The sequence below is a fragment of the Coffea eugenioides genome, chromosome 3 (assembly GCF_003713205.1).
Source record: "Coffea eugenioides isolate CCC68of chromosome 3, Ceug_1.0, whole genome shotgun sequence".
NCBI classification, from domain to species: domain Eukaryota; kingdom Viridiplantae; phylum Streptophyta; class Magnoliopsida; order Gentianales; family Rubiaceae; genus Coffea; species Coffea eugenioides.
The window spans coordinates 38,973,097-38,997,808 of NC_040037.1; the positions used below are offsets into that span (position 1 = coordinate 38,973,097).

A 24,712-nucleotide genomic window follows, 5' to 3' on the forward strand; every position below is an offset into this window, starting at 1 on the left:
ATATATATACACACACTTAAGCTTGCGAGCCAATGAGCTTAATATTTTTAAACTCGAGCTTGAGTTTGAGTTTAATTTGACTAACTCAAGCTTAATCTTGAGACGAGCTTTGACTCGAACCACTCGTGAACGTGAACTGATTCATTTGCAACCCTAGGGCAGGGCACTAGTATTCCTGTACATTTTCTTATTTCATGCATCTAAAACAAAAGTTCAAGATGCATAATGTGGTCATTCTTCCATAACTTTATGGTATGAAGTGTTCAAAAATAAAAGTTAAGGGTGTAACCTGATAATTAATATTTAATGCATGCCCAGTTTCATTCTTAGTTTTTTCCTTTCTGTTTTTTGGTTGATGTTTCTGGGCAAACCAAAATGGCATTCTATCTCTCGTTATCTTCTTCTTCTTCAGCTGCTGCTACTTCTTGTTGCTGCGCTCCACCATCTTCTCTGTACAGCAGGCTTAACCCTTTATTCTTCCCTCAACGACGCCGTAACTTCACTTCCACACTCTCCGGACTGAGAAGAAGAAGAAGAAGCAAGACTAAGTTCTACACTGGCAAGCGCCCCCCATCCCCTCTCTCCCTTTTCTTCTTTCAATTATTAAGCAAAAAGAAAGAAATCCCATTGAAAAAATTAGGCAAGTTGCGAGTACAGAACAGTGGCAAAGAGGGTTATATCAGTTCTAATGCATTTCATCTTGTTGCCGATCGGTCGAAATTCCCGGAAGTTTTCACTTTCACTTCAATTTTCTGGAGTTGGGACAGCAAGAATTTTAGTTTCAGTTTTTTATAGTTTCTATTTATACAAGAATTGGGCTAAATTTCACTTTTTGGAAATGGGTTCGGAAAAGATTAGCGCAAGGATTAACTGCTTGAGAATTGAAGAAATAACTGTTGGCTAAAGAATTGACGAAATGGCCTTTTGTTTTTCGTTTCTTTGTTATCCTGTTTGTCAGTTGTCTAAATACGGGTTTTGTTTGAAATTCAGTTGCAGCAGCGGTATCAGCAGAGAATGCGGGCGTTTTTACTTCACCAGAGACGGCCAAGTCATTTGATTTTGCTAATGAGGAGCGCATATACAAGTGGTAATGTTTACTTCATTTCTTTGTTTTGATGGCAATTGCTCGCGCTTGCTTGTTTACAGAATAGCTGTTATCTTCCAGCACAAATCCTTGTGTTTATCGGCAAATGAATTTAGTCATCGTACTTTATCTAAAGCCACCTTTTACTAAGCCAAAGGGCTTTGTTTAGAATGTATAACTGAGAATGCATGTTCGATATCAGGTGGGAGTCTCAAGGGTACTTCAAGCCGAGTTTTGATAGGGGTAGTGATCCTTTCGTAGTTCCAATGCCGCCTCCTAATGTTACTGGTTCTTTGCACATGGGGCATGCTATGTTTGTCACTCTTGAGGTATGACAAGATAGTTCACTGGAAGCAGTTTAGCCTCTTTTCCTCTTTGTGATTTGCTTACAACTTGAGTTCTTGTTGTTATTTATTATTTATTTATTTTTTATCAATTTTCGTAAAATCAGTTAAAACTTAGAAGTGTTGATTTAGGATTTGATCAGATGCTTGGTGAGATCTTATTATGACCTTGAATTATGGATTCTAGGTTTTTTGGTCAGATCAATGTCGATCACTTTCATGCTTATCTTATCTTGTTTACCATAGGCTATTATTTTAAAATTTCCTTTTCTTTACCTTCTTGGGCCTAAAATATATGCATTGTGTGTGGTAGTGGGAACTCAGTTTTAAACGGTTTCATTGCATGCCTTAGGATTTAAGAAGTAGCAAATTTCTGTTGATCTTGTACATGTGCTTAAACGGTGGGGTAGGATTAGTTAGGGGGGAAAAAGAGGGATGATCAATTTGATTGCTTGCTCCTGGTTACTCGCATCATTAACTGTGGAAAACGTGACTTGTTTACCTACATTTATTTTATTGAACAAACACAATTTAGTTTTATCTTCCTTGCTCTTATATGTTTACATCATACTGTCTGGGGGTTATCAGCTCTGGTAGATTTATTTGTGCTCTGTTCCCAATCATGCATCATCATATTTTATATTCCTGTTTAAACTTTCAATTTTTCAGGATATTATGGTAAGATACCATCGCATGAAAGGAAGACCTACACTTTGGCTTCCCGGGACTGATCATGCTGGTATTGCAACTCAGGTCTTTCTCTAGATTTGAAACGTATAATTTGGCATCGGATTTTGTACGTCACCATAGTATATAGTAAAACCATTAGAAACATTATTTTCCCAGAATAATCTCTTTTTCCTTAAACTACTTAAATGTTAATCATTCAGTCTCACTGAGATGAGACTATCAAGCATCCTCTTTCTCGCTTACTTCCACCAATGTATGATGTCAGTCTACAAGTAGGATTAGTGCTTCTCTAAATATATTTTTCTCTTGCTTTCAGTTGGTTGTGGAGAGAATGCTGGCATCTGAAGGAATACAGAGGGTTGATTTGGGTAGAGAAGAGTTTGCAAAGCGAATCTGGGATTGGAAAGAGAAGTACATCTTCCTTCTGTTCTTCCTCCAAAATTTCTAACTTGATATCTCCCACTTCATAATTGATTTGATCCTTGCATTTATATGTTTATTTAAAGGCATTAATTCTTTAGCATCTCTTTTAAGGATATTTTAAATGCTTGTGACATACTTTTAGGAGAATGTGGTCTTTTTTACCTTTTCTTCATTGGTTCACTGCAAGGGTGTGCATTCTACTTGATATTTTAAATGCTTGTGGCATAATTTTAGCAGAATTCGGCCTTTTTTACCTTTTCTTTATTGGTTCACTGCAGGGGTGTGCATTCTACTTGTCATATGATAATCTGGGACTTTTCTTTTGTTTTTTGCAGTTAATTTGAATTTTTTGGATGCGAATGAGGTAATGAAATTGGGTTTGCATAAGATAAAATAGTATGGAAATAGATAAGTTCACTACAAAAGTAGCCTCGTTCGTTATCAATATTTCTGTTACCTTGAAAAAGGCTTGTGGAGTTGGAGACAAATGAGGTGTCATCATTAATGGTGATCCTAGTTCTCTTCCCATATGGAAAATGTACTTGCCTCTTGATATTGCCTGATTCCTTTGAGTGCCTTCCAAATAAGCACAGTGAAAGTGTTGTTAACATTTGATCTGGTCCATTTTTGTCTACTTCGAGCTTAAATTCAGCAGGGAAAAAAAAAGATTCGAAAATCGCCCACAGAAGAGCTCTTTTCAAAAGTTCAGACATGACCTATCGTATTTGAACAGTTTTTTCAAGGACTTCTTTTACAATCTAAATTTAGAAAAGCCAAGTGTTAGCAAGTTATGCAGACGCATTTTGACTTGCTATAAGGTTGGCAAGATTATTGGTTAAAAAATCTTTTCTTTCCCTATACTGTGCAGGATTTCATTCTCTGTTCAGTTTTGCTTTAAATTTCTCCCCTTGATTCCTTTTTTTTGGTTGTTGACTGGCCAAGATATTTGGTGCTTAGTTGGTGCTTCCTTGTTTGACAACATATACTTCTGACGTTTTTTTTTGGTGTAAATCCAGTCATTGACAATTTATGTCTCTTGCAAGTTTTGTGGAGGATATCTTCTCATTGGCTAGAGAATTAAACTAGTTTTTTGCTCTCCTAGCTTTGATAATCTCTCCTTTATTAGGTGAACATTAGACTCCTCTTTTCTGAAGTCAATATCTACTTGATAATCATCATGGATCCCTATGCATAAATCATGACATAAATATCAAGCTGACTCAAATTTCATGCAAGATCAGATTAAAATATTTGACAACTAAGGTGAGCATTATCTGACGCTGCTTACAAACTGAAGTTGAATTTAATAGCCCATGTTTTATATTGGTCTCCTTTTTTCGATGTCCTGCGTTTGCTGTACTACATTATTGTGAACCTGTGTTAATGTATTCATCAAATTCGGTTTTGGAGCTCTTATGGTATTCACGTGCTTGTGGAGTTATTCTCAAATTCAAGGACTATATTATGCTCTGCTTATTGGTATTCTACTTTTAGGTATGGTGGAACCATTACGAATCAGATTAAGAGACTTGGTGCTTCGTGTGATTGGACTAGGGAACGATTTACCCTGGATGCAGAGCTGAGTCGTAAGACATCTTTCATTTCGATAAACTCGAATTAGATATTATTTCTGTTAGGTAGCAGAAAAAAGAACACTGACAATTGGATAAGGTAACACATAAGGTTTATGGTAAAAGTTTATTGTGTTGGCCTCTGAAGCCCTGTCTCCATTCTTTCCTGTCATATGGTTTTACTTTTCTGCTAATGTGTTCATTTCTGCTGACCACATGGATATTTTCTTGTACTAATTGAAATATGGCAAAAAGTATCCTAAAGCATTGAAACTCCAATGGTTGCAGGAGCTGTTGTGGAGGCTTTTGTTAGGCTGCATGAAAAAGGCCTAATTTATCAAGGTATGGGCTACCTCTTTTGTTATGCAAAAATTTACACATTTCTGGCAGACTAGGCAAATAAATTTTAATGAGTAAAATAATCTGAATGTCCAGCAACGTAAAATAATTGTGGAATTAGGATGGGTTTAGCTCTTTTTCCATTTTCTGGTTGCTGGGGTGATTTTATTATATCAACCAACAAACCGAGAAATAACATGACATCTCATCCAAACAATTGGGGGTGATAAGACATACAAAATTGGATGTTAGGTTCTTTCTCTTAGTTACCACGACATTGGGAAAGAAGAGATTTGCCCCTGATTAAGCTGGTGACAGTGGATGAATTATCATCTATAAGGGTTATTTCTAAGGATCTAGTGGTGGTTTTGATGCAGGTTCATATTTGGTCAATTGGTCTCCTAATTTGCAGACTGCTGTTTCTGACTTGGTATGTTCAGTTATTTGGTAACCTTTTGATATCACAGCTGTCTTTGCTGCTTTATTTTTGTCTGTTAGTTCATGTTAATCTTTTTTCGTAGGAAGTTGAATATTCTCAAGAACCTGGTGCTTTATATTACATCAAGTACCGTGTAGCTGGAGGTTCGAGGTATAGATCAGCCATTTTTCTGATGAATATTTTGCATACTTTTCGTTGCCTGTTGTTAGTTGATTAGTAACTTTTTTGCTTCAAGATATTGAGATGCATTCCTTATGTTGAAAATAGAGAGCATCATCTCCTTGAGCCTGACTCATGCATATCCATATGGAGAAAAAACATAGAGTTCATACCCCTTAGCACTTATCTTAGCTAAGCTTTCAACACAATCAACTAAAATCCATGAAAGGCTTTCCACTGAATATGACACTTTGGTGCTAACTTCTAAACGTGCATTGCCATTGTCTTCTATTTATCAAGCCTATATGTTTGCGTTAAAAATTATCTCTTTGCTTCCCTTGAGAGTTTGTGTTGCTAGATTGCCAAATCCTTTTATTTTCAGAGATGTTATTAAGCACAAGCAATGGTAGAAAGGACTAGTTTCTATAGAAATTCTCAAAAAAAATTGATCAGTTGAAGTTTTGCCATGAAGCTGTGATATAACATACACCACTTATACAAATATATGCTGATTTAACATGACTAATTTTAGAACCAGTTGCAGCTAGAAAAAGGCTACCACATGATCCATCAAACACATGGAGACCTCACTACAACACAACTGATTTCAGTTTACTTTCTCCTACGGAGACAACTGTGTAGATGCTCCAGATAATGATTCATATCAAATTTATTGTTAGTGATGTTACAGGAGATAGTTTGTGTGCATCAGGCATTGGTGAAGAATTTAGGTAAAGTCATGGATTTTTCTTGTTAAGGTGTTCAAAACCAGTTCCTACTTTCTCACTGGACTCCATGAACTGCCCAACGGAAGACGAAAAAAAAAAAGAGAGTTAATGGCTATAAACCAGTCATTTTTATTTTGTTTGATGGGTCAGCATCGACAGATAAGAAGGCAAGCATCTGGCTAGTGCCTTGGACATCATTTTGGGTGAGGAGTGCAATGTGATTGCGCAGATACTGTGCACCATTAAGCATGGGAATGGGTAGCAATCCTCTCATGAGTTCTTATGTTTCATGGTCAAACATTTGGAAAAAAAATTGTGCCATTTCAGCTGAAATTTTCAGATAGCAAGGGCCTGATGGAATCATCTTACTGCACATAATGCCTAAAGAAGGTTTTGGCATAATGGCCTTCAATTTTTTTCTGATAGTACCATTTAGACAACATTTGCTAACTACTGAGTGTCATTCTTTTGTGTTCTGACTCTTTTTTTAACCTCCCACTTTTTTCCTTAGCAGAATTAACTATAAATATCAGAAAATGGGCTTCAGAAATTAGAGTATATGTGAAATTAATTACAGCATCGATTTCATTGGTACAGAATAAACATTGTAACAGCCATTTGACTCTCAAATCTGATAAAGTTGATGGCTGAATCATGCCAACCATTAAAATGCATGGCTTGTTAGTCACAAGGAAGAGTCGTAACATTCGTTTTGTTGACAGAAGTGTAAAAGCATACATCTCCACAAACCAATGCATACTAGATATCTAATAAAAAATTTACATGTGAGTTTTAGGGGAGAAAACTGTTTAAACATCTTTGGCAATTACCAAGATCATGGAGGAATTACTTAACAAATCCCTTCAGTCCTATATCACCAGTATGGAGCCAACTGAGTCTTGATTAGATTTGAACCTGCTGTAGTATGTCTTTTAGCAATTCTAAACCATAGCATTCGTTTTGGCAGTGGGAGTATCAGGACTGAAAAGGATCCTAGGGATCCATTCATTCAAGTGCCTCATCTTGAATGGTAGAATTATAACTGCAGAAATTCCATTGCTTCAAATATTATATGCAGATTCATGACTGCAGCAGAAATTTGCCTTGTAAAAGACCCCTGAAGTTTTTTGAATTCTACACAGAATGCAGTGAATATGGGCACATTGAAGACTCAATTTACATGGATAATAGTGTATTAGGACCATCTTCATCTTCATATGATACAACCTGTAACACCGGACCTTGAAAAATTGTATTACCTCTCTTTTGCTCAACTTGTTGGAGACAAATGAACATGATTATCTTTAGACTGAAGTAACTTGTTGCGGAGGTTAATTTGAAGGATACATAGATGTGAAAAGGCCTGGAGAAGATATAAGCAGATGGAGGAAATATCCCAGGAAAAATGGAGTGAGTACTCTTTGCTGGGTGTGTCTGTTTATCCTTGAACATAAGCTCACAGGCCCTTGCTTGATGCTCTGCTGTTATGCTTCTGTATTCTCATAAATATTTGGAATCTGGAGGCACTTATAACTGGAATGGGGCCAGAAATTTGGACAGAATGAACTGGTCTGTCCCATAAACAGGTCCCTCTTCGAGAACTAAGAACATTTTTTACATGTCCACATTCTGGTGTATGGAAACTTATTTTAAGATGTAAACTGATGAGGCACTTAACATGCAATTTCTGTCTTCTAAAAGCAAGCTGATTTACCATTTGTTTGTTAACATATTTATTTTTCATAGTGGAAATCTAGGACAAAGTTATCGTCTCTTTTACTTATGCTATTTTTTTGGTTGTAGGGATGATTATTTGACAATTGCAACCACACGTCCAGAGACCTTATTTGGTGATACAGCTGTTGCTGTAAATCCTGAGGTATGTTTCTGCCAGAAATGGCGCTATTATCTATTAGATTAATAGTAATGAATTCTCATAAGCATCATTTTATATTTAATATTAACGACAAGATCTATTATCGCTTTTGCATGTCCTCGGAAATTTAAAGTTGGTGTGAATTCTCCCAATTTGTGGCCTACCATATGATCTGTTTTATAAATAGGCAGATGCTCTTTACCATTATGGATACCAATGGTATGTCCTATCATTGTGGGTATAATGGTAGATGCCCGGGATCAAGTTACTATTATTTCTTTTTCTGCTTTTGTATTAAGTTTATCAATTTTTTTTTAATAAATGATTGGCCACAAAGGATTTTTTTTAGTGAACGTATCACAGCTTACTCTTTTCTTGTAAAGATGAAGAAAAAACTCTAATTTTTCTCCTATTTACGACGGGACGAAGAATGAAATTAACACTATATTTATTCCTTTTTCTACTTTTTGGGTTTAAGCTCTTATTTGCCCCCTCATTTGCTCTTTCTGTTTAAGTTTTTGCTCATAAATTGAAGAATAGTTCGCTCTTGCATTTTGCATGCATATACTTGAGTTAGCAGTTGCAATAGATTTCAAAGAGATGGAGAGAGAACTTTTATCTTAATGAAGCTAACACAGTGGTTCTTGGGCATATGCTTGTTGGTCTGATTTCATACAGTATTAGAACTGTAACTTGGTTTTGCCTGACTGTCTTTTATCTTTACATTTCAAATTTAACTAGAGGGAAAGCTAACTTGATTCACCCGAGGTTTGCTTGATGCATAGCTTTTGGCTTGTAAGGTTAAGCTTTGTCAGTTGGGTCATCATTTAATTCCAATTTTCCAGTTCTCTTGCTGCTTATCTGCTGTACATACTCCTTAATCCCAGAGCTGAAGATAATGGTTAAACTTTTTGGCTTGGCAAGATTTTCTGTCGTAATGTGAGCCTTTTTCTACTGGATAATGGATTTAGGTTTTCCTTTGCCGTCTGATTGAGACAAAGTTTTACAAATAGAATACATCACATTATATTTCAGTGACCAATCAATTGCTGTTTAGCCAGGAATTGTCTTCGGGTTTTGCTAGTTTCTTGTCTATTGCCTACTTTTTGTGCATTTTTTCTTAGTCATAATCAGTCTTAATTTTCTTCTGCAATAAAACCAAATTCTGATTTAATTGCTTGTGGAAATTAACCACCCCTTCGGTTGTCTTATGATATCCTTTATCCTGAGTTATGTAACTGAAAAACAATTAAAAAGATGGTAAAGAAGCTTTGAGTCTTGACTTTTGAGATGTAAGAGAAGTGTGCAGTCAGCAAGAATTTCACAAAAAGTAGCAAGTGAAAACTTGGATATTCCGAGTTTATTGGTAGGGAAAAACAAATAATTATGTAAAACTTGGACAAAAGAAATAGTCAACCACATGCAGACAATGGTTAAATTCAAAAACTCATTCTAGTATTGGCTTTCTGTTTGTAGAGTATTGCAGTTTAGTGGCTAAATAGGACTATTGGACAGAAATGTTTTAGATCATTGATGAGAAGAATTTGGTTAAACAAAAGTGTGGTTTGAAGTTAAATCCATCTGATAGAGTCACAACATTTTATCTTGGTCTATAGTTATTTGTGCTACAAAATGTTTGAACTTCTGATAATTTGGTTAATCTGAAAAGGAAATGCTATGTTCTGGCTTTGGATTTCCCTTTTCCACTATTGCAACTTAATCAGTCACTTTGCTGTTTGCAAAATTAAGCAGAATGCAAAGATGAAAGAACTGAGCTTTATTGTGTCAAATTGATATTTACAGAATTCTATGCTGTATAAACCAATTTACTTCCGTTCTGCTTAATTTATTTATATCTGACGCCCATGCCTTGTGAATGACTTAAAATATAACTATAGTGTCCACTAATGGGAAGTATTAAGTTGCATTCAAAATTCTGGATATTAATGGATGTTAGTTGGATTTATATATTTCTCTCCTTTTTGAATTTCCAACTTTTGGAAATTGATTTTATAATACTACAAATGCATTTTCCATTGGTGTTGCCAGTAAGAAAACATAGTTGATCTGTGCATTGGAAATTCTGCACTCCAGTCAGATGTTTTATCCACTTGATCACCCCCTTCCAGATGGTGTTGGGGTGAAATGTGAACTTGACTCCATTATTTCATGTTAACTTACAAAGGAGAAGTACATTGAGGCAATATTTGACTTTCACTTTTATAAAGGTACTATAATGTCTTAGGGATATCCAAAGTTTGGATGTGGATGGTGAAGTATTTTTTGTGGGATCTCTGCTGAACAAAATTTGGAAAATAGGTTGATATAAAATGAGATGGAGGGATCAGGGACACTGAAGTTTGAGTGTTGTCTCATTTTAACAGCTTCAAATTGCAGTCAAAAGTTAATTTTCTGCAGAAGGTAAATCTGGAAGCCTACTGCCTGGACCTAGAATTTTTTTTCATTTTTTTTATTTGAGTGGCCACCCATACCATGTTTTAGGATTAATCAACTTGTGTTCGAGTGAAGTAGAAGACTCTTGTCAGCTACTTCTTGATGGAGCGCTATTGCATCACCTCTCAGAGGCACCAATGAACTGACTGTATTTTTATTGCAGTTCCCTAGATTGTTGTTAGATGTCTTTTCCTGTGCAAAACAGAGTGCATCATATGTACACTGTTTCTTTTTCATCGTTTGCAGGATGAACGTTATTCTAAGTACATTGGCAAGATGGCTATTGTTCCATTGACATTTGGACGGCATGTTCCCATCATCTCGGACAAGGTAGGGTGTAATTTCATTTTTTACTATTCTTATTGAGTCAAGTTTCCGTGAGATCTAAAGGTGATAGAAAAGCTACTCATATGCTGATTTTGATGGTAAAAGCCTAAATGATGGCTAGAACTGTATCTTTATGGCTGGAATCTCAATAATCTTCACAGCATACTCAGAAAAAGTCTGTTTACCTATTTACTTTTCAGCAATCTGAAATTACTTAACATGAGAGATGAGCTTCTTCCCTTATAAGTTGCCTTCTTTTTTTATAGTCTTGGAATTCCTTTTCTTTCCGCTTTGACTCTATTACATGTTTCTTAACGTGTATGTTGTGTTTTAAATGCTCTATACCTAAAGAAGTTGATGCATCTGTAAGCTATGTGGTTTTTGCATATTCTTATTTGGATGAGAACTCTATGAACTTATTTTTCTTTCACGTCTACTTCCAAGGGTTGTCCCTAAAGCTGTTTATGCATGCTTCACATCAATTTCATGATCTCTGAATGTAATGGGTTTAAAAATTGGCAGTATGTGGAGAAAGACTTTGGAACTGGTGTGTTGAAGATAAGCCCTGGGCATGATCACAACGACTACCTTCTTGCTCGAAAACTTGGTCTTCCCATACTTAATGTGATGAACAAGGATGCAACGCTGAATGAAGTTGCTGGGCTGTATTGGTGCGTAGCAAGATGCACTTTTGGAACATCAAAGAATTATTTTTATATTCTCTTTTGTTAACATCAGATACTTGTCGTACTGAATAATTTTGTGATTTGTTAATATCTTGGATTGCGCTTCTTCTTTCAGCGGTCTCGATCGGTTTGAGGCACGAAAGAAACTATGGTCAGATCTTGAGGAGACAGGCTTGGCTGTTAAAAAGGAGGCCTACAATCTGCGAGTTCCTAGATCCCAACGTGGTGGAGAAGTATGATTTTTCTTTCTTCACATAAGTTGTGAACTGCTTAAAGGTGATTGCTTATTGGGTTCTGGCGTTATATTGTGATAAGCAGATAGTTGAGCCTCTCATAAGTAAGCAGTGGTTCGTAACAATGGAGCCCTTAGCTGAGAAGGCTCTCAAAGCGGTTGAAAAAGGAGAATTGACTATTATGCCTGAGAGATTTGAGAAGGTGCATATGTTTGTAAAATTCTGTGTCTCTGTTTCTTGCAACATGTTCTTGGTGGCTCCTTAGGAACCTTCTTTAAATCTTTGTAACTACTAACTCTCCCATAAGCTACGTATGGTCATTCCAATACATCAGAAAAAAGCTAATGTGTTCCAAGTTTTGAAAAGCTTTTATAGTGGTGGTTGCTCAACTGTCTTTGTTGTCTCTTTTCAAGGGAAAAGATTTCTCTGGCACATGGAACTATTTTTTTGCCTTTTTATATAAAGTGAGATAGAATAGGCATATATTCAGTTCAATTTTACTTTCATGAAGCCTGTTTTGTTATTTATCTCTTGGTTCTGTAGTGTACTATATAACTCTAGATTTTACAGCTTACACGTGTGCTACTTGCTGACTCTAGATATACAAGCATTGGCTGTCAAATATCAAGGATTGGTGTATAAGTCGACAACTCTGGTGGGGACACCGAATCCCCGTCTGGTACATAGTTGGTAAGGATTCTGAAGAGGAATATATAGTTGCTAGGAATGGAGAAGAAGCCCTTGAAAAAGCTCAAGAGAAGTATGGAAAACATGTTAAAATATATCAGGATCCAGATGTTCTTGACACTTGGTTTTCGAGGTTAGTAGAATTTTTTTTTTGAGAATACTCTTAAAAGCCTTGCACCTATACCATCCTTGCAATGTCATTTTGTCAAATGGATCCCATTTATGTTGTAATCCCTTTTCCAGTTTCAAACCATACTTTGTTTGAAAAAATATTCAGTACTAGTGTATATATGCTATATTTCTTTTCCATAGGGAACTAAGTAAGTTAATAATTTTAGTCCTGTTTTGGACCAGTATCTGTTTTAAATTGTATTAATCGACACTAGATATAATAGGCTTGTTTTCAACAACTTAATATAAGCGATAAGCAAATCATTTCAAATGAAATACAGTTAATTTTGAAAATTTGTAGAGACAACATGCTTTTGTTTTTCATGTTGGAAAAGCTAATCACTGTTTCTAACAGCATCTCACGGGCTTTCAAAAATAGCAATTTTCCATTGCAATTGTGTGCTTATAGATTGTTATGAGCTGTCGAGAGTAAGCCCAATGGCTGGAAAAGTCTGCTTGACCATATAGTGTTAAATGGGGTATTCAATTTGAGTTGGACTATTTGATTACTTGCTCATAGATTTTGCAATGCAGTTAGCTCAGTCTGAAAAGTAGTTTGCTTTTCCTGGGAAATCTTCTCTAAGAAGATACTTTTGACTCTGTTAGGATCTGACTTTTTTGTTGAAATTATTAAATATTATTTTGAATTGTAGATACGTTTCTCTGATAGTTATCTTAGAAGTGTATTACTCAATTTGCTTTTACATGAGAATTCTTTGGATTCTTTTTGGGGGCCTTTTGTTACCTAAAGAAAAGGATCATATTAGGTAATGTAAAGGCTAATACACATTAGGGTTCACATGGTCGTTAAGCATACTTAGTCATTAAACTTCTTTCAGTTCTTTAAACTCTGATTTTAGTTAGTCTAAGGTGCAAATTTTCTGGTTGCATTTTTTTTTCCAAGTTGCTGGTCATCTTCTAAATTCTTGACAAGCATGAAGTACTGATATTCTTCTTGAAAGAAAAGGTGCTTTATGTTGGGATTTAGAGAAATATATTAACAAAGAGTAATAGCAGAGATTGAAACAACCAGGTCAATCTGATGTTTAAATTGAATTGAAACAACCAGGTCAATTCATTTTAAAAACTCTGTTACTTGCCTGGTATATCTGATGCTTGACAAAGTGTCATCCTGTGAAACTCTTGCCAAAAGCTACCCTTGATTCATGAAAATAAATAAAAAAGAAAAATCTAAAAGATGCAAAACTAGACTACTGACTGAGCATTCTTAGTTGTAGATGTTGGTTCTGGTACTTTATTCTCTTCTTTTAATGTCTATCTGCTGAAACAATGAGAGCTAAGTCAATATTGCAGCTTGGGTTTGGTTTCTGGAATTCTGAATGGTGATTATAAATCAGACACACTTCTGATATATGATCTAGTTGAAACTTAACTATTTTGTCTTTTCTTCTAGTGGGCTATGGCCATTCAGTACTCTTGGTTGGCCAGATGTGTCGGCGGAAGATTTCAAGCGGTTCTATCCTACATCAATTCTTGAAACTGGGTATGGACATCTTTTATGTCATTGGATTAGTACTATATTTGGGAATAATGAAAATGTTATTATTTGCACAGTTGCTTCTAATTGTATGTCATTTTGCTGAAACAAATTGTTTGTTAAAACATGAAAATTGCTGAAAAGAAAAGGGTTACCATCTCCAAAATACTATTGAACGTATGGTAAAGATCATGACATCATGTCATTTTGATTTCAGCAAATAAATTCAGTTGCCAATTTGTTTTGGTTAATGAAAAATGATTTTGGCCTTTTGGAGGTAAAATCTATTCTTCTGTATTTCTTTAGTTATCTTGTTTGTGTTTATATGGTGATGAGGCCAGCAAGGTGCTAAAGGGTCTTTGTCTCTTTTTATTTTTTCCAGCCGGATGTTATTTCTACTATTTCAGTCTAATTGCACCATGGCATGCCAGCACTTGTTTTTATCTTCAGTTAACATGAAATTATAATGGCATACACACTTACTTCACGAAGGAATGTCTTTCTCAGTTGTGTCCTTGACTCCTTAAGTCTTCTCTAATTTGAAAAAGTTTCTTGCCGTGGATGAGCTGTTATTACCCTTTCTAGCCTTGCCCATAGACAAATGTATCATACACTGTATGTGTAACACAATTCCTTTTAACTTATGCTCCTTTTGGAACATTGACCCATGTTCTGTTGAACAGGCACGACATATTGTTTTTCTGGGTTGCCAGAATGGTGATGATGGGAATTGAGTTTACTGGGACTGTTCCATTTACAAATGTGTATCTGCATGGACTTATCCGTGACTCTCAAGTTAAGTGTGGTTGTTTTCACTTGCCACATTACCCTTATGCACTTGTTTCTCCAGTTTTCTATGTGTTTTTTTTCCTGGTACAGTACCTGTCTCTCCATTAATTCAGCCACTGAGCATTACTTTTCTTGTCACGTACACTAGAAATGGGTGCTTATTTAATTCTCCTTCAATCTATCAATGCTTCAGTTGTTGGTGCGGTGAATTGTCATTAACCTTTTGTTTCACAGTTAAATCCTCGTAGTGTAACTATTCTTACTAATCAGAATGAATATTTTCATTGTGTCAACTTGGAGAAGTGTACTTCGTAACTTGATTGTTTGAATTTACATAATTATACGATATTGGCCAATATTTGAGCTTTCAACTTTAAATGTTCTCAGAAGCACTTCACTAGTTTAGTAGACTATGTCTATTTGTCAACTACCTTCCGAAAATGGGCATCTTGTGAGATATGTAATTGAAAGACAAAAGCATAAATATGTTATAGGAGATTAATTGGTGAATGAGTCCAGAAATTTTTGTTCAACTATAAATTAAGTTTTATCTCCTTTACTGGTAAAGTTGTTCAACAAACAATTGAAGGAGGTCTTCAATACTGGATAGAGCGCAATGAGAAGGCATGAATGATGTACTATAGAGAAAAAGTGATTTTTGGACCTATGTAGTGCTTCAAGTTAAAGATTTCATGCCAAAAATTCTAGTATGTGAGAATAGAATGATGGATTTCTTTATTATTAATTCCAGACAAAAAAAGTAGTAGTACAATGCTTTGGCTATGTCGTTCTTTTAGGTTATTCTTCCCCATAGTGTAGATTTTAGATTTTTAGTTGATCATCAATTCCTCACTGTATCGAAAGGACCTACTTTCTTTACCCTTCCCACTGCTTTTAACCCAAAAAGGAATTGTTATTAGTTGTCAGATTGTAATGTTTGTGTTCCATATTTCTGTCGATGAATTTTCTTTTGAAGATATAAAAATTTCCTTTTGCACATCCAAATGTTTCTGTCTGCAAAGGAGGCAATTTTTGTTTTGCTTTTAGTTCTAAATTGCTAACCTTTTGTGCATCTTTGACAAAAATTCTTCTTTAAATAAGAGTACATGCTGCTATAGTTCTCACACTGATCCAGACATCATGTATGCTTTAGAATGTAGGTTAAGATTTATTGTTTACTTGCATTTTTCTTAATATTGTAAAATTTGCAAACTGTTGACTAGTTATCTGTGGTTTTCACTTCAATCATTGTGTGATGTGAAGTGGCACATAATTAATCATGCAGGTCACTTGAGGTACATTTGTCAAAATGTATTGACAATCTTAAAAGATATTGAAGTATATTATCTGCTTGATCTGTTAGGAGAATAGCTTTTCTAGTTGGACCTCTGTAATGATCCTTTAGAGTGACCATTAATTGTTGGCTTGCTGTTTCCTGTGCCGCAGTCTTTTAAATGCACTCTTGGCCTCATCCTTTCTTTCAGAGCTTAAGGTTAACGAATTCCCATGTCCTTTAACTAGTTGCTATTGCTGTAGTAAACCTTTTTAATCAACATGGTTCAGGGTCGAAAAATGTCAAAAACATTGGGGAATGTTATTGATCCACTGGATACAATTCAAGAATATGGGACTGATGCCTTACGCTTCACTCTAGCATTAGGAACTCCTGGTCAGGTTTGTTTCTTTTGAGAAGTTTGTAACTTTAGCAGTTTGTTTATTTATTTGCATGCTTTCTAAGAAAATTGGATAACTGCTTTCAGGGTTGGCTATTTTGAAAAACTCTTCAAATTTTTGTGCCTGCTTTATTGCAGGATCTAAATTTATCAGTTGAGAGGTTGGCCTCTAACAAGGCATTCACTAACAAATTGTGGAATGCTGGCAAGTTTATACTGCAAAATTTGCCAAGCAAAAGCGATTTATCTTCTTGGGAAGCGTTGTCAATTTATAAGGTTTGTATTCACTAATATGGCATGGTTACTATGTTTTTTACTTATGAAAGGTTACCTGCTACAGAATAGGGGAATTAGATGTGAGCCAATGAAAGAGCAAACATAGCTATTGGCTTTTAAGTTGACGAATTGAGAATTCATATTTGCAGGTCTGAGTACTTGTTCCTGTATCCTCTTCAATTTTTATTGTAAGCAATTGTAACCCGTATGTTTTTGCTTATACATGTTTTTCTTTGGGGATCAGTACTTCATGGAATAAACATAAAAGTCATTTCGACATTTTTAGAAGCTGAGGTTCCAAGTAGACAAGGATGATTAATTGTTTAATCAGATGGGAGGCTGTGGTTGACTGCATAGGGTGTGTATTGCACAAAAAAGGTTGACAACCTAGCTATGTTTAATCAGACTGTATAGATCAGTTCAACAGGAAAGAGGTGTAAGGTCTTGTCTGGGTTTGTGCACAAAAGGTGTGTGTCAAGTTCCTTAAAGCCAGAGTTGTTAGATTGGTCCCATCATTTTTCACTCTCTGAAACTTACTGTTTGAATCTGAATGGACCTGACTGATTAAATTGGGAACCAAAAAGCAAACCCATTTGTTTGCTGGTGTTGTGCCTGAACGTTCCCGAGCGTAAGGGTAAGGTTCCTTGAGCCAAGTTCTTGATTGTTCATGTGATAGAATGCGTTTTTTTTTTTTGGGTGAGATTTTTAGGGATAATGAAGTAGATGAAAGATTGGGTAATTATCAATCCTTAAGCTGGAGGTATTTTGAATTATCTTATAATGAAACAGGGACAATTTGCATCTGGATCTTTAAGATACTTGCATTCCGAGTTAAAGTCTTCCCTGCTGCTTGATAATCTATATTGGATGTGGTGAGGCTGGAGATAAAGTAGATAACCCTCTGGAGTTTACTGTTGCATGATCAGTGCTCATTTCGAGGCTTTGATTTGTGAAGTGATTGAAAAAAACTGTTGTTACTTTAAAATATAGGGGATCTCATGCATTAGCCTCGATGATTGTTGGAGAGCTGTTTCCTATTCATCACTGCCATATATTTTCATAGGTGGCATTGTGTGCACTAGTGATACATTAGCAAGACACTGCTTAGCACTGTACATTTCTATTCAGGAAATCAGCAAGTTGGGAAGGGCTTTTTTTCCCCCTTTTTTGGATAATTAATTCAGTAGCATTTACTATGACTCTATAGAAGAGGGCTTTCGTAATATGTGAACATCTCTCTCTCTCTTATTTGCTTTTTTTTTTTAATTTAAAAGGGTTCAACAGTGGCTCTCCACCTAACCCCGGCACTTTGACATCTCTCCTTGTATGTACATATTGCTTAAAAGTGTTCATTCCTTTCTCAGTTTGATACGGTGGAGTCTCTGCTCAAACTACCTTTGGCAGAACGTTGGGTGGTAAGAAACATCTAATACTTGTCATTAAGTCCCAAACCATTACCTCAGTGTCTTAGTGATTTCTTCAATATTCAGGTATCCAAACTTCACATTCTCATTGACACAGTTACATCAAGTTACGACAAATATTTCTTTGGAGATGTTGGAAGAGAACTATATGATTTCTTTTGGGCTGATTTTGCTGATTGGTATGTTTATGTTTTTTCAATTTCTATTCACAATTTATAGAATCTTTAGAGGGGATATTATTTTAACAAAAAGTACATTCTACATGAAGTTTACTGCAAACTTTTCTTCCTGGTGCCGTTAGAATTTAGAAGTTCTGGACATGCACAGGCTTTTTTGTTCATTAATGAAAAAAATTTAATATTCTTCTTTTTGTTTTCCCTTTGTCAGTGGCATATTAGTGTAAATCAGGAGGTTTGGCAATTAAATGCATATGTTGAATTTGCAGGAAGCATTCTTATGCTCCCATGGGCTAGGATCTGTATGAGTTTAAGCATTTAACAAAGTGATTATTGCATCTTTATATACCTCATATGCGTATGTCTGTGCATATACTATGTTTCAGTGTTCTTTTGCTGTTCTTACTAAACACAACTAATCTTTTCTATTTATAGGTACTTGAATACTTATCCATTCAAGTCTTACATGGATCCTTTTGGTTATCTATTTTTTAGCTGCAAACCCCTATGTAAATATTAAAACTCCAAAAATAACTAAAAAGCTGCACCATAGGTGAATGGCAAATGATTTTTCACATGAGTTGGGGGAGGAGGAAATAGTGTTCTTAGAACATCATCTTGAATGTGAAAATAAAATTTCTTTAAGGAATATATGGCATTGTTTAAGAACATTTTTACTATACAAAGATATTTCCTTATTTGATTCTCCATAAGATTATCATGCCTAGGCTTTCTAGACTAGTCACTGTAGATCTTGTTGTTTCACAAACTTTTCATCATTTGGGTACAGTTATCTTAGCTATAGTAAGTGTGCTTAATCATTAAGAAGGCAAATAGTTGAAGTTAACTAGAAGGGTGAACGTAAGCTACATGCTTGTGTGGCATAGACGTCAGACCTAGGTTTAGAATGGTCCTTTGAAAATTTTAATTTGTTTTTGGCTTCTAATTGGTAGGCTAGATGTTTACCTTGATTAAGATCTGTATTCTACTCCTACTATTTGAGAAAAGAAAAGAAAATATTATAATTTCCTTAGTAAACCTTTGACTTATCTTCTCATAAATCAAAAAATATGAACTTTGTGATATATTCTGAGTGCATTACTTATGATAGAGATGGAAATTGAAGAATTAGATATGGATCTGGTCTTCTGGAAATGATATCTATTTGTTGCTGCCATTTGATTTCTCAAACCTTCAGCCGTTACATTGTTATAAAACTACTCTAGAGGAGCTTATACTAAATCTAATTCAGATGTTTCCTATTTGCTTCTCATGTTCCCTTTCAGGTACATTGAAGCCAGTAAAGCTCGCCTTTATCACTCTGAAAGTCAGTCACGTGCTTCTGTAGCACAGTCTGTTCTCTTATATGTTTTTGGAAACATTTTAAAGATGTTACATCCTTTTATGCCATTTGTCACGGAAGAGCTTTGGCAGGTAAGCAGCTCTCTCTCTCCCTCTCTCTCTCTTTCTCTGCGATGTGCTGTTTTCTGGGTGGCTTATCTATGCATATATATACACAACTAGAGAAGTCAATATAATCTTTTTGTCGTCAACTGCTTCTTTAAGAAGCCATGCAAATTATTTATACAATTTATGGTTGGAAATTATATGGGAATTATTTAAACTATATTGCTTCCTTTTACATGCATGAGAAAGATAATAAATGGAATTCAGGAAAAATTAAGATGCCTATGCGTATTGCTTGTGAATATATTTGGTGACCTTTAGGGCTTCAGAAAACAAATCAAGCATTTTAGAGATTTTCCTGTACATGATTTCCAAGTGAAATAATTTCTAATAATAAATAGACGAGTTGGGTACCTTCTTTTTTGATGTCAAAGACCAGGAGTTAGATTTTGCCATTCCTCGAGGCTCGGGGTACTCCTATGTACTCTTAAACTCCTGAAATTAGGAGTTATAGGATAAATGAGCTTTCCCCTTTGCGTATCAACATGGTTTAGAATTTAGGGGTGTGGTGTGGACTGCCTTTCCACTAAATGAATGTCTGTATTGTCTTTACATTAGAGAAAGAATGGATAGTGGTAATGAACATATCTTCAAATTGGGTAATTGATCCTACTTTTTTGTCCTCTTCTTTTTTTAATAGGTGGAATGTAGTATACAGAAAATCTGATTGTTTATCATCATGAAATTTGATTGACCAGTGCACACTGGTTGCTTATTATTCATAATTGTAATTGTGCAAGAGGTTTACCTCAACTAGCATCAAAAGCAGTCACCTTGCCAAAGTAGGCACTTGTATTTTTACCTCTTCACTAGTAGGCACTTGTATTACTTATGATACCTCTTCACCTTGCCAAAGTAGGACTCAATGTGATCTGGTTAACTAGGCACTTGTATTTTTACCTCTTCACCAGTGTAACGTAAATTTAGCTCAAATTCTGTTTAAATGTTTACAGATGCAAAATCAGACAATCTTCGAATTGGTTTCAGAGTGTGGATGTTAATATTACCTTCATCCAAATAACAATTGAAGATAATTTTGACAGAATCCATAAAAGAAGTAAATCCTAGTCTAACTCTTTAGTAGGTGCTTCAGTAAACGATGCTATTCATCACAAATTGAGTCCCAATTTTTTACGTTGAACTTCTGACCTTATCAGATTCTGTTTCTAGATAGTTTGATAATCAGTCTGACGCCTGTGTAAAATGATATACATATTAATAATTAATTTATGTAAATGTCTACCTTGAAGAGCTTTGACTCTTCCATTTTTTTATTCATTGACAGGCACTACCTTCCCGGGAAGAAGCTCTCATGGCATCTGCTTGGCCATTGACTTCACTTCCAAGGCATGTTGAGTCAATCAAGCAATTTGAAAATTTACAGGCTCTGGTAAGCTTCTTCTGAACTTTACTCCATGTCACAGGTGCATCCATCTCTCCAGCTCCAGACTTGTTGTCTAGAATGTATGGCTTTTCCAGGGTCATTGACTTTTTAAAATTTTCATGCAGACAAGATCAATCAGAAATATTCGGGCTGAATACTCTGTTGAGCCCGCAAAGCGAATATCTGCATCCATTGTTGCAAGTTCAGAAGTAATTGAATATATATCAGTAAGTTTTTATCTCGTTTATGTCAGTCTACTTGGTGAAAATTTTCTTATGCCTTGAATTTCACTGTTAATAGGTTTCACTTCATTGCTTAATGAAGATTGTTTTAGGTATGGCTGTGATAATGTGCTCAATCATGTTAACAACCTGAGAATCTCTACAGGTGATATGCATCGGGTGCCGCCATATGACTACCAATATTATGTAGTTGTATGTTTTTGCAATTAAACGTGGCCTTCTGAAATATGGATGTAAATGTTCATTCATAAGGCACCGGTGTGCATCGGGGCTCTGTATATAGTGCCTGTAACTAAAAGGAAAGACTGCCACTAGATGAAGATAATTGTATATGCTTTTATGTATGTTTCCTCTGCACGGATAGATGTACAAGAAAGTCTTCCATTGGAAGCAGAAGACTAAGATTAAGGGGCTGATTGAAGGTTTCTCTGAGAGTGATACAGGCACAGAAATTTACAGACTATGAGGGTTTTTCCGTATTTAAAACAGAGAACTAAAAGATGTTGCCTTGGGGAAGGTGCACCTCAAATTCTATTTAGCCTCCTGCATCAATTATTGTTTCTCTCCTGAGGATAATGTGGAAGACAGAAAGCAGAAGCTAAAACACATCATCTCACTCACTATTACACATCCTTCAACAGTAAAGAAGTTAATTTTTTGAAATTAACTGCATATCTTTGTTTTAGCAACACCGAAACAGATATTGAAGTCTGAATGACTCCAGTTGGTTCCTCGACCGCTGATTAATAGTCTTTTGAGTGTGCTATTTGTTTTTTTCAGTTTAATACAAATAATAGGAGCGTGCATATAGGGGGTATGAGTCCTAAGGTTTGACGGTAAAATGAGAGTAAATTGTAGGTATTTGGCCAAGTTTTGAGCACCGAAAACATACAGAAAAATATAAAGAGCAAAGAGAAGAGGGCCCAAGTCTTGTTTTTTAGTCTAAATTCAATGGATTATTGTTTTTTAGTCTTTAAGGAAATTAAAAGGCGCATCTAAAGAACAGATAGATTATCATAGGCTCAGGGTTTTCCATAATCGGCTTTTCTATGACTTGACCTTGTAATGCCTAAAGTTGTGCAATAGTATCTCTTTTAGCAACATTGGTGTTATACCCATGCATGGAAATTTGCCATTTACAACCTGTTGTATAGTTACCCAGTAAACTGAGACGTCCTTTGTGGTAAATTGTGCACATCAATATTCGTTTCAATTTGGACCTTTAAGTAGAAGCAACGGTTGCTGAGATTCTTATGACTTTTCAGTCTGGTTTTTAGAAAGCACCGTGGGCAAGTAGTTTTGTGGTGCGGACAGCAATTTTTCTTGTCTAACGGAAGTGTGTCAAAATTCATTTTTCAGAGTTGCTCTGATCATATCTTACTCTTTTCTTTTTGCATGATGCAGAGAGAAAAAGAAGTTCTAGCTCTTCTTTGCAGGTTGGACCTGCAAAACATGATCTTTACGGATTCTGCTCCAGGTACAATTCCCGTGAGATTTATGATTGGTGGAAATTGAGATAAAATAAATTTTCGTGTTGTTAACTGTACATTTTTTCTTTTGGGTCTTGTTCTTTTTCGTCATATTTGTTGGGATCTGCATGTGGCCTATTTGACGTGGTTGATGTTTAGGGAATGCCAATCAATCTGTACATATAGTTGCCAGTGAGGGTCTGGAGGCATACCTTCCACTTGCTGACATGGTGGATATATCTTCTGAAGTCGAGCGCCTTTCCAAGCGCCTTGTTAAAATGCAAGCTGAATATGATGGACTAATGGCTCGTCTAACTTCACCCAGTGTAAGTACTTTGTTTCATATTGACTAGTAACCTATTCCTAGCTCTTAATTTCCAAATGAAACATTTTGACTTCTTTTATCTGATTGTATCCCAAAAATGTGGAAAAACTAAATGAAGTAAAAAAGAGGATGGAGTTCCAGTTTAATACGAATGGGATGATTTTCTAGCAGTAAGAATTTGGAGCTAAATTGCTCGCTCTTCTTCTGCTTCGTCTTCTTTGTGGTGTCTTTTTTAGTTCAGGTTTGTGTTTTTTAAACTTGTAATGCTCGAGTGGGGGCTGACAGCCTAAGATATATCAGCATCTAATGAAAGTAAATACTAATAAGAATCTTTGACAATGGAGTTTTCATGGAACCCATTGTTCATTACCTTTTAGGTTCCTGTCATATATAGAGATGTTGCTTCATCTGTTTTTCTGATTGCATAATTATGTAACAAGCTGATTCTGGTGGCTCATTCTGGTGACTGTAGTGGCAAAGAACGTTACCTAGTTTGATTCTGGTGTACACATCGAAGCTTTAAGTTTTTTATTCAACATAAATACATGACGGTAAAAGCCCATGTTTTTAACCAATTAAAGCACAACTAAAGATTTTACCGTTTATCCATCTTCTCACTTGTCCCTATTGTGTGGGATGCGTTGAATGTTTGTTGTGATATAGACGGACTTCTGTGCACTGAGCATGACAAGAGGAAACTTTGTTGCATAATGATTAGTTGACAGTCTTAAACTATGGGGTAAATGTTCTCGTGACGTGTATGTCATATTATCAATGCTAAGCTTTGATGATTAAATGCGTAACATGGCCAATAGTTAGCTTTAATTTTTAATTTTCGCGTTTCATGCTCTCATGCATTTTTATTTGCTGTATACAGTTTGTAGAGAAAGCTCCAGAGCACATTGTTCGTGGGGTTCAAGAAAAAGCAAGAGAAGCTGAGGAGAAGTTAACGCTAACTAGAAATCAGCTAGCTTTTCTTGAATCCTCGGTCTTGGTTTCAAAATGATTCTTTTGCATTTAGAGGATGATACGTTTAGATACAGTTGGAAGATCCAATCATGTTCTCTTCTCTCTAGCAGTGCTGGATGCGTGCATTTTGATCCCATGTCCTCCATTTTGAAGGCGTTTGAGTTCCCTACTTGGCTTCAAGACTTGCTATAGTCGGACAGTTTTTCCCATGGGATTCCAATTACTGCAAGACTCTGTTTGGACAGGAGAATCAAGCATCTTGTCAGAAAAAACATCGAGTGTTGGTAGCGATTCTGCGCTGCATGGCCACCAAGAGGAAAGAAACCGCAGAGCCATGACTGTATAGCCATTTTTTCTCTGGAAGTGCTACGCAGATAGAACTTTACTTCTAGGTTTTGTAGCTAGATGGATCTCCATATGTTATAGCATTCACAGAGTTTCCTTCCCCCAGCAAGCACTACCTAGAGATAAAAGCAGAGACAGACCACTTTTTTCCCCCCTTTTTCCTTTATAATTTGTGGGGGCAAGGACTTTCTCAAGATATTCTGTTCATTTTTCTTATCAGGAAATATTTGAGTTAGGCAATAGCAAATCTTTGTTTTGTTGTCGCTGCTTATCATTTTTGTCCTTTTTAAGTATCTGCTTGTGCTTGTACATTTTCCAGCAGGGGACAAAATTGCCTGTGAATTGGGGTAAAACTATTCTTCACTGCACTCATTCTAAGTTTTAATTAGGCAGTTTATTGCTCCTCCTGTTCCTCAAATCACTGCAATCTGAACGCAGAAGACAATTATCTGAATTTCCTTTTC

General features: G+C 35.7%; 1 protein-coding gene across 2 annotated transcripts; it reads left to right on the top strand.

Moving 5' to 3' along the window:
• Positions 1-365: 365 nt before the first annotated feature.
• On the top strand, positions 366-24,519 carry LOC113765295 (valine--tRNA ligase, chloroplastic/mitochondrial 2). Of its 2 annotated transcripts, XM_027309422.1 has the most exons (27): positions 366-559; positions 991-1,087; positions 1,287-1,413; positions 2,098-2,181; positions 2,435-2,529; positions 4,036-4,127; positions 4,401-4,454; positions 4,829-4,881; positions 4,973-5,040; positions 7,581-7,656; positions 10,354-10,437; positions 10,957-11,105; positions 11,236-11,353; positions 11,439-11,555; positions 11,953-12,173; positions 13,626-13,715; positions 14,393-14,504; positions 16,062-16,172; positions 16,310-16,447; positions 17,812-17,862; positions 17,938-18,050; positions 19,334-19,481; positions 20,800-20,904; positions 21,024-21,125; positions 22,545-22,617; positions 22,769-22,935; positions 23,812-24,519. In XM_027309422.1, exons 1-27 carry the CDS (start codon positions 376-378, stop codon positions 23,938-23,940), a joined length of 2,958 nt encoding a protein of 985 aa, XP_027165223.1. In that variant the 5' UTR covers positions 366-375; the 3' UTR covers positions 23,941-24,519. The 2 variants fall into 2 exon arrangements, with proteins under 2 accessions (XP_027165223.1, XP_027165224.1); XM_027309423.1 differs by lacking the exons at positions 366-559; positions 991-1,087; positions 1,287-1,413 and having other exon boundaries at positions 2,098-2,167.
• The last annotated feature ends 193 nt before the right edge of the window (positions 24,520-24,712 follow it).

Bases quoted from the DNA above. Each gene is read 5' to 3' on its own strand.
- LOC113765295 (XM_027309422.1), top strand. From the start codon at position 376: ATGGCATTCTATCTCTCGTTATCTTCTTCTTCTTCAGCTGCTGCTACT. The intron at 2,182-2,434 runs GTCTTTCTCTAG...TCTTGCTTTCAG, and splicing joins ATGCTGGTATTGCAACTCAG to TTGGTTGTGGAGAGAATGCT. The intron at 22,618-22,768 runs GTACAATTCCCG...GTTGATGTTTAG, and splicing joins CTTTACGGATTCTGCTCCAG to GGAATGCCAATCAATCTGTA.